This window comes from Synchiropus splendidus, chromosome 19 (assembly GCF_027744825.2).
Source record: "Synchiropus splendidus isolate RoL2022-P1 chromosome 19, RoL_Sspl_1.0, whole genome shotgun sequence".
Lineage (NCBI taxonomy): Eukaryota > Metazoa > Chordata > Actinopteri > Syngnathiformes > Callionymidae > Synchiropus > Synchiropus splendidus.
In genome coordinates, this window is record NC_071352.1 from 3072239 (window position 1) to 3087952 (window position 15714).

Below are 15714 nucleotides of genomic sequence, written 5' to 3' on the forward strand. Positions count from 1 at the left end.
AGAGTTAAGCCAACGTGACGTGGGACTTTTGATTTTGACAACTCATGTCATACTTTGAGAGCAGCTGAGTCATGACTCAACCGGAACAACAAGCTCATCAGGAAAGCAGCTCCTCCCAGAAATGCAAGACTGAAGACTATATTCAGTGAATGTTATCAAGGCTAATCTGAATTGTTAGTCATGTTAGTGGGTTTTCTGTTGAAAAGGAATGTCTCTTGCATTGCAAATAGCCACAAATGAAACTGTGATCCAAATAAATTTTAGGTCTAATTATCTTTGCAGTAAGGAAAAAAGTATCTAAAAAAGTAATGTAAAGATGTAAAATGAATGGCCTGACCTTTTCTCATCGATTGACTAGTTTTTATTTAAGTATACAGGCGCAACAGAATAACCCTCGTTTGACAGGACGGGCTTGCGTCGCCTGATTGGTCAGTTCATTGTATACAGTGACGTCAGCAATGCCAGCGTGGAACGCACGTCTCGCGTGACACCAGGAAGTAAACGTCAGTCTCAGTGAGATGCATGTTGAGCGAGTAGCCGTTGGAAGCCTTCGCTCCTTTTAATTTGCTTTTAAAAAATATAAGTAATTTGTCCCACGTCTGTGCGGCGTCTTCCTGAATCCGTCTGTGGGAGTGCGGCGAGGCTGTCATCCGTGTGCGGGGAAGGTAAGCGACCGGTTCGTAACGAACGTCCGGGTGCACCGTCCCAGTGTCCTCCGGGTCTCTCGGGCTCGTGTTTCCTGCCTGTCTCGATTCATGACGCTTCGTTTAGGTCTAAATAACGAGACGTTATGAAGTGAAGCCTCCGGTGCTGTTCGCAGCCGCGCACCTGTTCCAGCTAATTATTAACCTTCCTCACCAATTCCAAACCAATTCTTGGCGAGCGACCCCCAAACACTGCCGTGGTCCTTCATGTTATTGATTTGTACTCGAGATCGGTTGTCAGTGGCCGAGTGACCTCCATGGTTAGATGTCAAGTACAAAGATGTCAAGTACAGGAAACTACGTTCCTACACCTTTGGCACTCCTATAAACTGTGCAAACACACGACAGCCTTGCAAAATACCCTCTAACTTAACCTAGTTACTGCTTTCAAAATGGTGAGCTTTGTTATTCATTATAATTCTTTGCTTATTTTATTGCACAAAGTGATGGTTTAAATAATATTTGTATTTCTAGTGTGAAACAGGGCAAGTCTCTATTACATTCGTGTTCTGACAGATATGTTAGTGTCCATCCAACTTAGCTTCCTTGCATTGTAATAATATACATGTCATTATGTTCCGGGAGATAATTGAATCTCATAGCCAAAGGCAAGGGAAGGCAACCTTTTTCAATGAGGGCCTCAAATCCTTGAAGAAATGTGTCAGACGCTTGGTGTGGTTTTCATCACATCAAGACAAACTGAATGGAAAATAAACTTATTTTTTTAGACAATGTGAGTAAGTAAAAATAGTTATGAATGAAATGACACAAGGCGTCTTGCATACAATAGTCAGTGTTATACAAGAGGTTACCTATTTTCAGAATCAGAAGGTTTTGCACTAACTGCACTAAGATACTCGGTGATAATTATTATTATTACGGTTATAATCCAAAGTAAGCTTTTCTTGAGAAGCCCCCAGGATGATGTTTAACCTGATATTGTAATAGTGCTACCAGCTTCCCTCACAGTGGTGTAAACGCACCTTCAGATGATCAGCGTGAAAGCTCGCAATCGTGATCCAAGATAAAGACGAAACACAAAAGGTGAATTTAACGTTGATTAATATAAGAAACTGTCCAACAAAAACGTCTCCATACTCCTTTGAAAAAGACCAACAATTGACAGTAGTAAAGCAGACCACCACTAGAAATTGAGCCTATATATTTTTTTACATAACCCTCTTACAGCTTCGCTATAATTTGCCCTTTTTATAGAATGCTATATCCATTAAGGTGCCCGCCTACATACATGCCTTTTGCTTGTTTTGTTCAGTGCAAAATGATGGTTATTTTCTCTGCAGCGCACACACAGACATCCACCCAGACACACACAGAGACGTTGCATGATGGTGGACAATGAGCTGGTCCAAGTGGGCAAGAGTCTGAGTGATGCCATAAGGATACTGGAGGATGGACCAAGGTGAGAAATGTAGTTGCATCAATGACACCCTGTAACATGGCGTCCACAGAGCAGATGTTTGATAGGTGGTTGCCTTCCAATAAGCCAATAAAGGTTGTTTGATAATGGCTCTTATGTGAGTGTGAGTGCATAGTTGCGCTTCGGCCTTAAAATAATAGCAACTGTTAACAACATACCTATAAGAATATATAATAGGAATTCTGTCTATTGTAGTAACAATATGTTATGGGCCAGGGCTCTATGACTGGCAGCTGTGAAATCAAAAAGTCACAAAGATAAAGAAGAGGACAATGGAGTACATCAGGCGCATCGACAGACAGCTTTGATTCAATGGAACATGATTAAAAGTCATGGATAAAAATCAGTAATTGTCTTGAAAAGCCTGTTCAGCCAACATCTACCCAGACACCAGTGAATTCAACCAGAGAATTCTGTTGTTTGTTTAGAGACCCAGAGGCAGGACCAGAGAGACGGCGCTTCAGTCGAACCAGCATCCCTGGACCACTGCAGGGAGAGTAAGACTGTACTCACAGACACACACACACACACACACACACACACTTTCTTCTTTGGAGAGCTTTGACCTCTTGTTGGTCGACTGAACCAATGACCCAGTACCTGCCGTAATGAGTTGCTGCAAGCTGTTCCAGGTCGGTGGGTCCTGTAGATAAGAGCCAAAATCTGTGGGAATGTTTAACAGTGACTTGCATAAGTTTGCTACAGTAACAGATCTGCTAAAGTTTTCTTAGTGGAGGAAATGTGTTTTTCTTTCATAATAAAATTAAAACGATGCAGAAAAAGGAACAAACAAATTCGAGGAGAATTGGAATAATGTTGCAGAAACCTGGAAGATCTACAAATAAATAAATGAATAAATCAGTGCTTGCTTATTTATGAGAGAAAGTTGTCCTGATATTTGCAGCTTAGAATACTCACTGCCTCTTCCTCTTGTACTCATCCTGTCCACTCAAACTCTTTCCGTGACTTAGTTCTTTGGTGCGACATGCTCACAGCAAGACTCATGATGGAACTTTACCAGTGTATTAACAAATGTTCTTTAATCTGACTTCTGAGAAGGAATATCACAAAAGGAGATGGAGCCGACTCAGAGTGCCAAATGCATGTATCAATAGTAGAATTGAGAAGTGTAATTAAAAACTAACACTCACTGCAGGGTTAGAAATAATATGTCTGAACAGACACTAAAGGGAATTCTTGTTTATGCTCAAGTACAGTGTCATTTCTGGCCATATGGTGACTGTTGGGGTCTATATTTTTATCGCTTGTCATAAGTAATGAAGACAACTCTGTACTGAAAGCTTCTGTTTCTTCTGCAGCGGGCAGGATGTGTCGGAAATCCTGCAGCTTGTTCACAACCTGATTCATGAGGAAGAAGAGGAGGAGGAGGAGGATAGATCAAGCCAACAGTAAGCCCGTAGATGTTGGCGTTTTTGATGACTCCAGACAGATTTCTCACTGTCGTCTGTGTTTTGGCTCTCAGTCGGATGCATCACGTTGGAGAGCAGGGTCACATGGCACTGCTAGGTCACAGCCTAGCGGCATACATTTCAGTTCTGGAGAGAGAACGACTGTGCAAGCTGACCACCCGTATCCTGTCAGACACCACGATGTGGCTCTGTAGGCTGTTCAGGTATTTCTGCTATCTCAGGGGTGGATGCATTTCTGATACACATGTGATACTTGCTGGACTCTTTGACCTGTGCGTGGAATGTACCCCAAACTTCAGCCCAATGTATTGTGATATCAAAAGCTTGAGTTAGTACTTCAACACAGAAGCTTTACCGCCAAAATATGTATACTGGATTTGACTGTTCAGACAATGATTGAGGCCATATCCAACGATCCAATCTCCTTGAAAATCGCCTCCAATCGCCTTGAAAACAAAAGCCATGGACGTCAGAAGCTTCCTTGTGTTTTATTTGTTCCCAACAGTGAATAAGGTTTGCTGGGTGGGGCAGTGTTGTCTTAACAAGGATGTTCAAATTAAATAACAGATGTCAAACAGTCTCCTTGGATTGTTTACTCTGTCGCAGTTATTTACTCAAGCACCCTATATCTTGAAGGAGAGGTAAAATAATAAAAAATATATTACACAATTCAATTCAAGAAACATATATAATGTTAAATATATTGCCAACAATTTTCATTCCTGGCATCACCTTTCATGATGAGTTTTGGCCATCAGCATCTTGTGGTAAAGCACATGCACCTTAAAGTCACTCACTGCAAAACAGCCGCAGTGTAAACACACACATAGCATATGGTAAACTTGAAGTCAGTGACTGAAGCAATTTGACTGGATGTTTTTAGGTACGAGAATGGGTCTGCCTACTTCCATGAAGATGACCGCGAAGGGCTCGTCAAAGTGTGTCGACTGGTCATCAACTCCCGTTATGAAGACTATGCCACTGAGGGCTACTCGGTCCTCAGCTCACGGCAGCCAGTGATTTACCAGAGCGCCGCCTGCAGGACTGGCCTCGGTCAGCACCTGTGCAACCAGGTACAGACACAGGTCACATGGAAACACGTGGGTCGAGTTAAAATAGAAAAATATATCTGAAATTAGAAGGATTTTTTTCTTGATCTATTGTGTTTGCTCATTACAAGTTAAGGCTCTTGTTTCTTTATCATTATTTTTGAGTTTCAGGTTTCACTGACTTTGTTAAATCAGATTTTAGAGTAGTTTTATGATAGGAAAGTATGAAAAGAAATGGATCACAAATAAAGAAAGGTGAGAAGAAGGAGAACTTGAATTGGGAGATATTTATTTGTGTATCTACACTTGTGTTCTCAGCTTGGCCTGCCACTCTCCAGTCTGTGCACTGTGCCATGCAACACAATCTTTGGATCTCAACACCAAATGGTGAGATTTTTGTCATCTGTATGATGATGCATATTAGAGTTGGTCATAATGAGTTTCATAAAGATTTCCTGCTGGTCCTCAGGATGTTGCGATGCTGGACAAACTTATCAAGGAAGATTTGGAAACTGGCAAACTCCCCCTGCTGTTGATCGCAAACGCAGGTGAATGCACTCAGTGGTCCACAGAAAACGCAGCGTAATTGCTCAAACCTTTGTGAACTCATACTGAGTTTGCTTTACCGCAGGTACTCCTGGAGCGGGACACACTGACAAGATGGGACGTCTGAAGGAACTTTGCGAGCAATACACCATGTGGCTTCATGTGGAGGGGTAACTTTGCTCCACACCTGAGTGGTGTTTGTCTCTCAAGGTTTACACTTTAAAGCCGTCGGTGATGCTCTAGGTCCATCTTTTCTGTCCATGTACTGTATCTCATAGACAAACTCATATGCTAATATCCATGTTCGCTTTGTATTTTAGAAGCAAGAAAACTGGAACCCGGAAGGATGTTAACTGTCTTATTTCTCCCTCAGTGTCAACCTTGCCACCCTGGCTCTGGGTCAAGTCTCCTCTGCTGTGCTGGTATACTCATCCTTAAATCATCAATTCTCTCACAATTAACAGCTGAAAATCAAGTTGTTAACCAGATTTAAACCTGAACTCTAATTTGTTTTTGTTCTAGACCAGTTATGATGGCAGGTGCTCTAACAGCATGGGTCTCATCTGCATCAGAGATGTTACCATTGTGTGATAATTATTGTTTGTTCCTCTCGGTCCAGGCAGCTACGAAAAGTGACAGCATGACACTTACCCCCGGGTTGTGGTTGGGCTTACCTGCAGTATCTGCCGTCACCCTTTACAGACATGAAGATCCAGCCTTGGTATGTGGAAGCACAGCTCAATGCTACTTAGCTTTAGCAAATATGCCGTGTGACTGATCACCTGCCGTCGCAGTCTCTGGCTGCAGGTTTGACCTCCAGTCAGCCTGTGGAGAAGCTCCGAGCTCTTCCACTCTGGCTCTCCCTGCAGTACCTGGGACAAAATGGAATTGTCCACAAAATCAGACAGGCTGCCAGTCTGGTGAGCACATGAGAAAAATACTTTGGTTTGTTTCAATTATTGTGTGCAGTTGGGTTGCAATGAATCATGCTTTCTTCCTCCAGAGTCAGGAGCTGCTGCAGAAGTTGAAGTCTCTTAACTGCATCAAAACATCGGTAGGTGACATTTCTGACTTCACTGAATGCATGGCATTCTTGAAGCTTTGAAGTGTCCGGTGTTAGTATGCGCAAATACAGTTAGCTTTGAAGCCCGCAAGAAGATAGAAACTTGTCCATAGCTTATCTGACAGTAATGTAGAATATATTTCTAATCAGTCTTAACCAATGATTAAAGGTGCAATCGCTTTACTGCTTAGGATGAAACAGTGACTGAGTAACGCTGTATATCTGGGTCTCAAACTCATCCTCAAAAGAACCGCTGCGGGTGCAGCTACTACTACTACTAACTAGCAGCACCAGACAGGGAGTCAAACGATTGCAGTCTTCAGACACCTGAGTGGTGAAACTGTGCTTTTGATTGGTTGCAATAGAAGTCATGTCCATGGATCAGTTTGACCATGATGCACAGTCTGTATGTCCTGGAGCAGATTCTTACACCCTCTGTCACAGTTTTTCCCCCAAACCTTCAGCGCACCGCCGACGTGGAGTCATTTTCTCAATGTTCTTGTCTCATCTTAACAGCTGTGCCCTTGTTTACTATAGACTGTGTTTACTTAGGTGTTGGATTCTGTATATGCTCTCGTAAATAGTTTTATGGATCATTCTGCCAGTTAAAGAGGCCCACAGCAGGAGGCTTCCCTGACACTCTAGATCCAAGGGCACCATCTTTCATCTAAAAATGACAGGCACTTCCGCATTCAGCTCCAGATCTTGATGCACTTAGCAGTATGAAAATATTTCAAGCAATTTTGAGAAAGAGATTAAACTCTGGGCAGAGTTTTTCCCCCTAAAAGGCCATTTTTTACGGATCAATCTAGATATGTCACATGCGTGTCTCATTAATGTATGCAGCATATGTGAAGAGAAACCTGCTGACTTATGTTTCTAGGATGTGCTTGAGACAGAGATTTCTCTCGTGGAGGCTTTGAACATGGTAAACTTTGGGTGAATATAAACACTAACCAAGGTTCCAACACTTATTCTGACTATGGAGGTGCTGTGAACAATGGCTGTGGGGAAAGTCAATCATAGTGTCTATCAGTAACACTGTCTCAGTGTCTTTGTTTGTGTCAAGTTGTGTGGTCAGTGTGGGTTGCCTTGCTTGCAGGGGGTGGTTTCTCCGCTACCGCCCATCTCCGGGGTGTCACTGCGGGACGTTCTAGGCTCTCTCATGCTCTCTATTGTAGGTGGGACCAACCCTCTGCCCCACTCCTTCACTCCTCCTGCTTTCACTCCTGACCATCTCCCCTCACTCACCAAAGCCCTGCCTTGTTTGGGCCCCCATTGGCTGATGGACTGTTCAGTTGTACCCAGTTGCTAGATCACTCGGCATGTGTTTGAGGTTCCTCAGAAAATGAAGTTCCTATCTGCACACATTATGTTGCTGGTCATGAATAATTGATGAAGGTTTGGAGCTGCATTTATTTATAATCTCCAACAAGTGTTCAGTTTTACCATCCAGCCCCACAGATAGTAGAAGAGTTTGTCACTTTGTCTGCGAGAGGGCTGCTGTGTGAGCGCTCACTTCCTTCCTGCTCTGGCTGTGTTGGGCCAGATGGTTCTAGAACGATGGTCTGGTTGTGTCTTCTCCAGGAGAGAACACAGAGCTCCTGAATTTGTTTCGGCTTCAGTTGTTGACGTATCTCCTTCTGTCCAGTACGGAAAAATGTTTTAAATGCTTTGGTCAGCATCAGCCAGTGTTCAGGTCTGTTCTCTTGTTGCAGCTCATTTAGTCATCGGGCTTCTTGAAAATAATGCACATCCCTTTCCAAAAGGCTGTGTCTTCATGCACGAATACGTTTTCCCCAGCGCAGCACAAAAGACAGAGTCACACCGATGAAGTGATAAACCAAATCACAGCGCAATTTCAGCCAGAGTTAAATGTAACTCTGTTAATGTAGCATGTAACATGAGCTGAAATGCTACAATAATAAAGTAAATATGAAAATGTTCAGTGTATCGATGGGTTGGCATCCACTCGGAATCAAGTTCAATATTCCCAGTGTTTGTTTTTACTGTATATGAATCAAAACACTACGTCTAGCTTGTATTTGATAGACCAAACAACCGAGAACACTGTGAATTATTCATGACCTGTCTGTCCCACCCCAGGAACACTTCCCTTTAGTCCAGCCTCACTCAGCCATGATGCTTGCATCACTTGATCCTCAATTAGCGCTTCTGTGCAGAAATTCAAGATTTTGAATTTTGACTCACAACAAAATAATGATTCTTTTTTCTTTTAAATTCAAATCACTTAAGAATCATTGTACACCAGCTATGTTGGCATAACCCGACACTGTCTGATCAGTGGACAGTAAACACCTGTTGTTTTCTGCAGGACTCAGGCAGTCAGACTTGCTCAGCTAAGATTATTGTTCTGGCTGCTCCATCCTAGTGACAGACACTAGCTTTCATACACATGAAGAGTCATTCAATCCATGTCTGACAACCATGGACTTCAACAATCCATATTAACATGTCCCTGAAGTGTAATGAAGCCTTTTTGTCTTCAGGTTTCCCCATGTTTAACCCGTGTCTTTGTGTTTCCAACAGGTAGAGGACGAACTCACCTCTCCTGTGGTGCTCTTCAAGTTTTCCCCTCAGACCAGTGCTGGTAACGTTCTTCTTTTGTCTTATTCATATATATATATATATATATATATATATATATATATATATATAATATAATTTTTTTTTTCATGTCATGTCAAATGAAATGAAAGAAAACTTTCCATAAGCTCATCCTCTCCAATACTTTAAATTGTTGATATAATGGTCTGTGTATGTCTATAATTATGTGGCATGTGTGGCACTGTACGGGACACATATTTCCTGCCTGAACGCAAGTTGTTTACATCATGTAGTGTATTGTTCTGTACATGAGGGCATATTCAGTACAAGCAAGCAATAAAGATCATGAATATTCGGAAACCTTGGGATTTTACTTTGTGTTTTCAGCTTCCAGCCCAGGTTCAGTGGAAAGCTTCTGTGCTGGTGAGCGGGAAGTGCTTAATGCCTTCAACAAATGGGTATGATTTTTTTTTCTTCTCAATCACCTGCAGGTTGCTGCTTTTAAACCTGCAAGACCACTCACTTTGACCTACAGTTTGTTTAGTCCGAAGCCTCCCATCTTTACAGCCACCACTTCCCTAAATCCTGAACCGTCTTTTCCTCAGTTGTGTGACCAGCTTGCTGAGCTTGTGCCAAACAGCGGAGTTGATGTTCTTGAACTTGAAGACGAGGGCACCTGTCTCCGCTTCAGCCCCCTCCTGACTGCGGCCGGTAAAACATCATTGCACTGTTCATGTGACTCCGCAAAGCATTTACGTTACACCCTGCTCCAGTCCTGAGGACCCAGCCGGAGGATGTGGCTAGTCTGGCGGAGAGTCTGAGTGAGCTGTTGCCAGTGATGCTCTCCACCATGAACTGCAGACAGGACTTCAAAGAGGAGACCCACAGGCTGGCACCGTACCTCAGATACGTTGAAGACGTTAACTGGCCTGGACTTGGTGCTGTTCGGTAAGAATGGACTCTCAGCATGTCACTTCTCTGGGGTGCCTAAATATGTTCATATTATTCTGAATATATTTACAATGAAACATCAGGCATGTGCTGTCCGATTGGCCAGTTTGTTTTCAGCGTTTGACACAAGCCATTAGATTCGTCTTCATATTCATTTTCACGTGTGTTGATGTGCAGGTTTGAGCCTCAGTCTGAGGGAATTGATGAGAGCAGGAGACAGAGGGAGCTGAAAGCCATTAATTCCGAGCTGCTGACGAAACTGCAGGAGCTGGATCCTGATATAACCTTCTCAACTGGTCTGTTCCTCGAGACGTTGCTGTGTGAATAATAATATTCTCTATTGCACTCATCTAAAAGCAGATGAGAGGGTCTCAATGGCTTTTTTATTTTAAAGATGTTGAACTTTTTCACCCTTTTGTTCTCGAGGTCCTGAATTCGGTGCAGAGGAGGACTGTGTTTTTGTGGGCATGATCGGTGAGGATGTGGATGTTGCGGAGCTGGTGGAAACGATAGCTGCTCTTGGGAGAGACATCGAAGAAAATGGAAGGGTAATGTGAAAGAGCTTCTCTGCCAACAGAGAGGGGTCTGTGATGCGTGCAAAACACCTGCGAGCACCGTCAGCATGGCTCCTGTGGAGTACACTTCTGACACACGTGTGTGTTTCCTGTGCAGCTGCTGGAGAACATGACTGAGGTGGTGAGGAAAGGAATCCAGGAGGCCGAGCTGGAGCTGCAGAAGGCCAATGAGGAGAAACTCATGGAAGAGGTGTGGACTTAAACAAGCACGTCTAGTGCAATCCCGAGTGGATATTTCAGTCTTTGTCTGTGGTCTTTCAGGGAATGTTGCGACAGCTTCCTTTGGTTGGCTCTGTGTTGAACTGGTTCTCACCTGTTGAAAGCACCATAAAAGGAAGAACCTTCAACTTGACAGCAGGTACTGGACTAGTACCCTCATCATCATCATCATCGTCATCATGGTCGTGCTCCTCCCCTCTAACCTGGCTTCAGCATCCTGCCTATTCACTCTATCTTGACTTGAAACAACATACAGCATAATGTTTGGTAATTTTTAGTCAGTAGCAACCCGTTTATGTCGAGTGTGTTTGGCAGGAAACATCATTGAAATTAATTTAATGTCCTTTTTTTGGTCCACAACTTTGAAGTTTTGCCACCTTGTGTGGCTGACTTTGACTCCCCTGTTCGAGTGTCACATGACCAAGGGTCGTCATTTGACGTACTGTATTTCAGCACCTCTTTATGAAATGGCTGTTTCTGTTTTTGTCTCTAGGTTCTCTGGACTCCACTGAGCTGACTTACTCCACCAAAGCCCAGCCAGGCCGGCCCACCTTGCAGGACTCCCCCACCTCCTTATCAAAGAGGTTTCCAGGTAGCTCTCCGTTTTTGTCTCTTAGTTATGTTCCAACAATCTTGGAGGTCTTTCTGTGATTTGTTTGGTGATTTCAGTTGCTTTTGTTTTTCTTAAAGTGAGCTGATACAATGAGTATTTTCCCTATGTATTTAACTAGTCAGCTGTTTCGACAGGCTCCATTTGTAAACAGCTTTTCAGTATTGGAAGTGGCATACACATCATCAATAGCGCTTTATTATTGTGCATTGATTTACATGCCCATAATAGTCTTAATATGCTGTTTCTGAATGTTGTTTTTCATTTCGCTCCATTATTATGACCTAAATTGTTGTGAAGGGTTCAGTAAAGGTGTTGTATTGTGTGGATAGCAGGCTAGTTGTGATCCGAACTGAAGCTGATGCTGTTTTCCTCTCGGAGCAGCCAAAATACAAGGCCACGTGATCTTGTGATCTTCAGCCACTATTTGGTCAGACTGCTCACAGGCACTGTGCAGGAGGGGAAGCATCCCAAGTAGAGGTGCATTTTGAGAGCATAAAGCTGCTCATTTAAATAGTGTACTTTGGGTCTGCTTTGCATCACATTAGGTTCCTTCCAGATCATGCCTCTCTGTGATGGTCCGAGTTTTGGAGTTTTAGTTTGGTCTGAATCACTGATGGTTTTCTCTCTGGCTTCCACAGGTCAGCGGTTATTTCGGCGATCAGGTGCAGGCACAGACTCAATCAGTGAGACAAGCTCTATAGGACAAGCCGAGGAGACGAGCAGCCCACAGGCCCACTCCACTGTATCAGCACCTGAGGAGGACCCTCAGACCACCTACGAGATCATTCCAGAAGAAACCCTAGAATCTGCTGTGCCGGAGAACCAGCTGGAGGAGAAGGACGCAGACTCGATAGAGAGGAACCTTGATGGCCAGGAGGTGGAGCAGAGTGGTCAGTAAGCTGCTGTTCTCTGATCTGGACCTGCACTCCGAGGCTTGGAGCTGAGACAGAGTTGTTCTTTGGGAAGGTGAAGGGGAGACGGCCCCCTGGATCCACCAGGGGATTTTTATTTACCTTACCCTGCACATGTAGCTGAAGCTGCTGCTTTGTGGTGTCGGTGCAATAATACACTTAGTAACCGTGGCCTGGTTTTAAATGGTGAACTCAGGCTGACTGTAAAATCAGTTGCACTAAAGGAAGCCATAATCCATGATCCTCACTGGGCATTGCTCTGTCAATGTTTAAAGGTGTGAAAGCCTAGGGATGAAGTAACTGAGGGTGTGGTTCACTGTCAAGTGTCAAAGCTTACAGACTTTTTTTTCCTCCTTAATTATCTCTTAAGCAATATGTATTTCAAAAAATATGGTCTTCTGCATTCTGTCTTGGTGGAAACTCCATGTTCTTATTATCTCAAATACCATTATTGTTTCAAGAAATCCAGGTGTCACCTTGTGAACAGCTGTATTGAAGCAGCCTGACGCGGCTCCACTTCACCCCAAACCTGTGCCTGCGGCATCGACCCCCGTCCTGAGCCGTGTTTAGAGAATTAATCATCAGCTTTCTTTGAAAAGAAAAATGGATTTAAACTCAAAGTCAGTATTTAAGCAGATGATTTTTTATGGAAAATCTATGTTGTTTCATTTAATCTTGCAAATCAGATTGAGGTGAGGATTGTTTCCTGGCCGTTCCAGACAAATATTCCCTCTGTGAATATAGAAATGTCATACTTTGAAAAGCTTAACTGACCGGCACAGAGGTTTTGTGGAATCCATGTGGAGTCTTTCACCACAAACCCAAGTCTCAGATTGTTGGTTCAAAGAGACCCAGTCGCAGGCTCAACTCAAACATCAAAATGGCCAAGACCAGAGATCTGAACAGCTACTTGAAGAAAAACCATATGCAAGGGTCCGCAGCTTTGTTAGTCATAACCAGACTTGTGTATTTCTAGTGTATTGCTCTGTTGTGAGGTGCAACAGCCGCTCGATAGCCGTATCCCTGCTGGTTGGTGCTCAGCCACTTTTCATGGCCTCTGGATGTTTACCGTCCAAGAATGGAACAGTGACTTGAGGAAAAAGTAAAAAAACAATGAATTAAATTGCGATAGAGATACGAAGTGTAGATGTAATGATTTTGAATATCTAATCTAATCACAATAAGTGGGTCTTATAATCCAGCATAGCAACACTCCGGTCAGCTCCCTCACAATGCTTTACTCACTGTAACCAAATGTCCTCCATGGATACATAAACATCAGCTGAGCCATTTTAACCCTGTGGTTGTAGTTTGTGCAATGGCAGAGAGTCTGTGATGCACAGTGGTTTATTTTAAAATGCACAGCTTGGCCTAGACACTTGAAAGGCATGAAACCGCTCTATCTATCAGGAGTAACCCTGGACATGTCCGCACTCTATTGTTTTAACTTGATTCAATGACTAATGCAAAATATTCATATTTAACAGAGGGACTGTCGTTTTCGTGAGAAGCAAAGTGAACCAAATCCTTTTAAATAGCTTCAATATAGCTGTGAACCCAAGTCTGCCGTCCGTCCTGTCCGAGCCAACTGGTGGCTTCTCCAATATCAGAGATATTACTGAATCGTCCATGTCCCACGCAAAAAAATCTGATGATGTAATTATGAAGTCGTTTATATTTACCACACACATTACCAGCTTTAAGTGATGTGCCACTCTTGTCTCTTTCTTCTCTGTTCTAACATCAACAGTTACTGGCCTTTTTATTTTCCTTTGAAAATCTTTGTCCTTATTTCTCCGATTTGTAATTACAAATTTAGATTTGTAATTACAAATTTAGATTCGTAAATGCGTCTGACCGCCCCTCATCCATCTTTCGCTCAGTTTCTCTTTCTGGATCATGACTGTTTTGTTTGAAGAGACCGTCCTCTCTGCCACTGATTGAATGTTTTCTACCTTCACAGGAAGATTGAATGATGTTGATGTAAATTTGTTGTCATGAGATAAATTCTAACTTTTATAATCTACATGTTTGTCATTTATTGATGATTGTTTTAAATCTGAAAATCTAATGAATTTACTGTTTTCGCTTGAAAAATAAATCAGCAGGATTCAGCTGGTTTCTGTTCTTAGTTTTTGAAATCAAACGGTCCAAGGTGTGTGTGTGTGTGTGTGTGTGTGTGTGTGTGTGTGTGTGTGTGTGTGTGTGTGTGTGTGTGTGTGTGTGTGTGTGTGTGTGTGTGTGTGTGTGTGTGTGTGTGTGTGTGTGTGTGTGTGTGTGTGTGTGTGTGTGTGTGTGTGTGTGTGTGTGTGTGTGTGTGTGTGTGTGTGTGTGTGTGTGTGTGTGTGTGTGTGTGTGTGTGTGTGTGTGGCACATTAACTTGACATGAGTGAGAAGATTTAACTGATTTAGTTCTGTCAAGTTCAAGTTAAAAATCGGTGAGGGAGGGCTGCAGTGAGTTTACTGGATTTTTGGATGAGTAAAGTTCCTCCGCAGCAGACAGGTAGGAATCCTCCTGCCCTTGATTCAAGTGGGAAGTGTATGCAGGGATGATGGTGCCTGTCATTTTTAATGCACCTGAACCGGGAAGCAGATGGCAAACCTGGCCCGCAGGTGATGCGGATGGACTGCTGGAACTGATAAGAGAGCATCACTGTAGTCCACAAATCTAACTGCTTGTCTTTAGGACTGATTTCTGAATTGATGCCAATTTATTGCATGATTTATTGAGCCAAATCATCAGCCAATCTGGAACTTGGTGTTCACTTGGTGTGTCATCCCCCTGATGTGCTTCAGTTCACCTTCTGCCTACTGAATGTTAAAAAGTTAAGACTCCAGCCCACAATATTGAAAGGTCATGAAAAGTGAGAGGAGGCGAAGTGTCAAGTTCTGGAATCATGTTGTTCTAGGACAGAACCTGCCCTGAGGAGAGCAGAGAAAACGGCAAGCTGAATGGCATCACCTCCATCATCAGTAGTTCTGTTTTCATTATAGTGGGGCAAAGGTCGCCCTGTCCCCGGACAAGTGCACACAATTCATGACTGGAATTAAACGGTGGATTCTACGTCTTCACTTGATAATGCCCTACCATCCACATCTTCCATCTACCAGCTCCTTAGCTTTTCACATCCTGTCTTTTGTACAATGTACAAATCAGGTCGCAGGGGCAGCAGCTGGCAATAAGAGACCGAGACTTCCGTCTCCCCAAACAGCTCCTCCAGCTCGTCTGGGGGCACGGATCTCTCTGAGAAATATGCTGTCACCAGCAAATCCTCCTCATGGGGATGAGCGGTGGCTCTGGGTCGTCCTATCAAGCACCTCGCTGTCTTGGGGAGCATCCATCAACTTGGCCGAGAAAATTACATTTTGTGCAAACTCTCTTCCTCTTCAGAAGGTTGCACATGGGAAAGAAATTAAAGCTATTGAGCTGTGTAGCAGCATCAGGTCGCTTGTCAAATGCATAAATGGAATGAAATCTGTTAACACAAACATGAAACTATTTTTTAAGTTTGATGTAATAAAGACGAAATGTTATAATAAAGTGTGCCGTTGAAGTTATGCTCGTATTTCAATAGTTAATTGGTGATGTGTTCTGTATAAGGTTTAGTTCAAGCGAGGGCGAGAGATTCATTTAATGAAACTTTAAT

General features: G+C 43.2%; 1 protein-coding gene across 2 annotated transcripts; it reads left to right on the forward strand.

The window, feature by feature from the left end:
• Positions 1–491: 491 nt before the first annotated feature.
• On the forward strand, positions 492–14119 carry pdxdc1 (pyridoxal-dependent decarboxylase domain containing 1). 2 transcript variants are annotated; one of them, XM_053851542.1, is made up of 24 exons: positions 492–665; positions 2006–2124; positions 2571–2639; positions 3462–3551; positions 3626–3775; positions 4456–4645; positions 4940–5008; positions 5091–5169; positions 5253–5337; positions 5541–5589; positions 5787–5888; positions 5962–6087; positions 6171–6221; positions 7114–7158; positions 8781–8841; positions 9186–9256; positions 9404–9509; positions 9572–9746; positions 9927–10045; positions 10176–10297; positions 10422–10514; positions 10586–10682; positions 11037–11135; positions 11795–14119. In XM_053851542.1, the coding sequence occupies exons 2-24, from the start codon at positions 2048–2050 to the stop codon at positions 12052–12054; spliced, it is 2385 nt and encodes a 794-aa protein (XP_053707517.1). In that variant the 5' UTR covers positions 492–665; positions 2006–2047; the 3' UTR covers positions 12055–14119. The 2 variants fall into 2 exon arrangements, with proteins under 2 accessions (XP_053707517.1, XP_053707518.1); XM_053851543.1 differs by lacking the exon at positions 7114–7158 and having other exon boundaries at positions 493–665.
• Positions 14120–15714: the final 1595 nt, after the last annotated feature.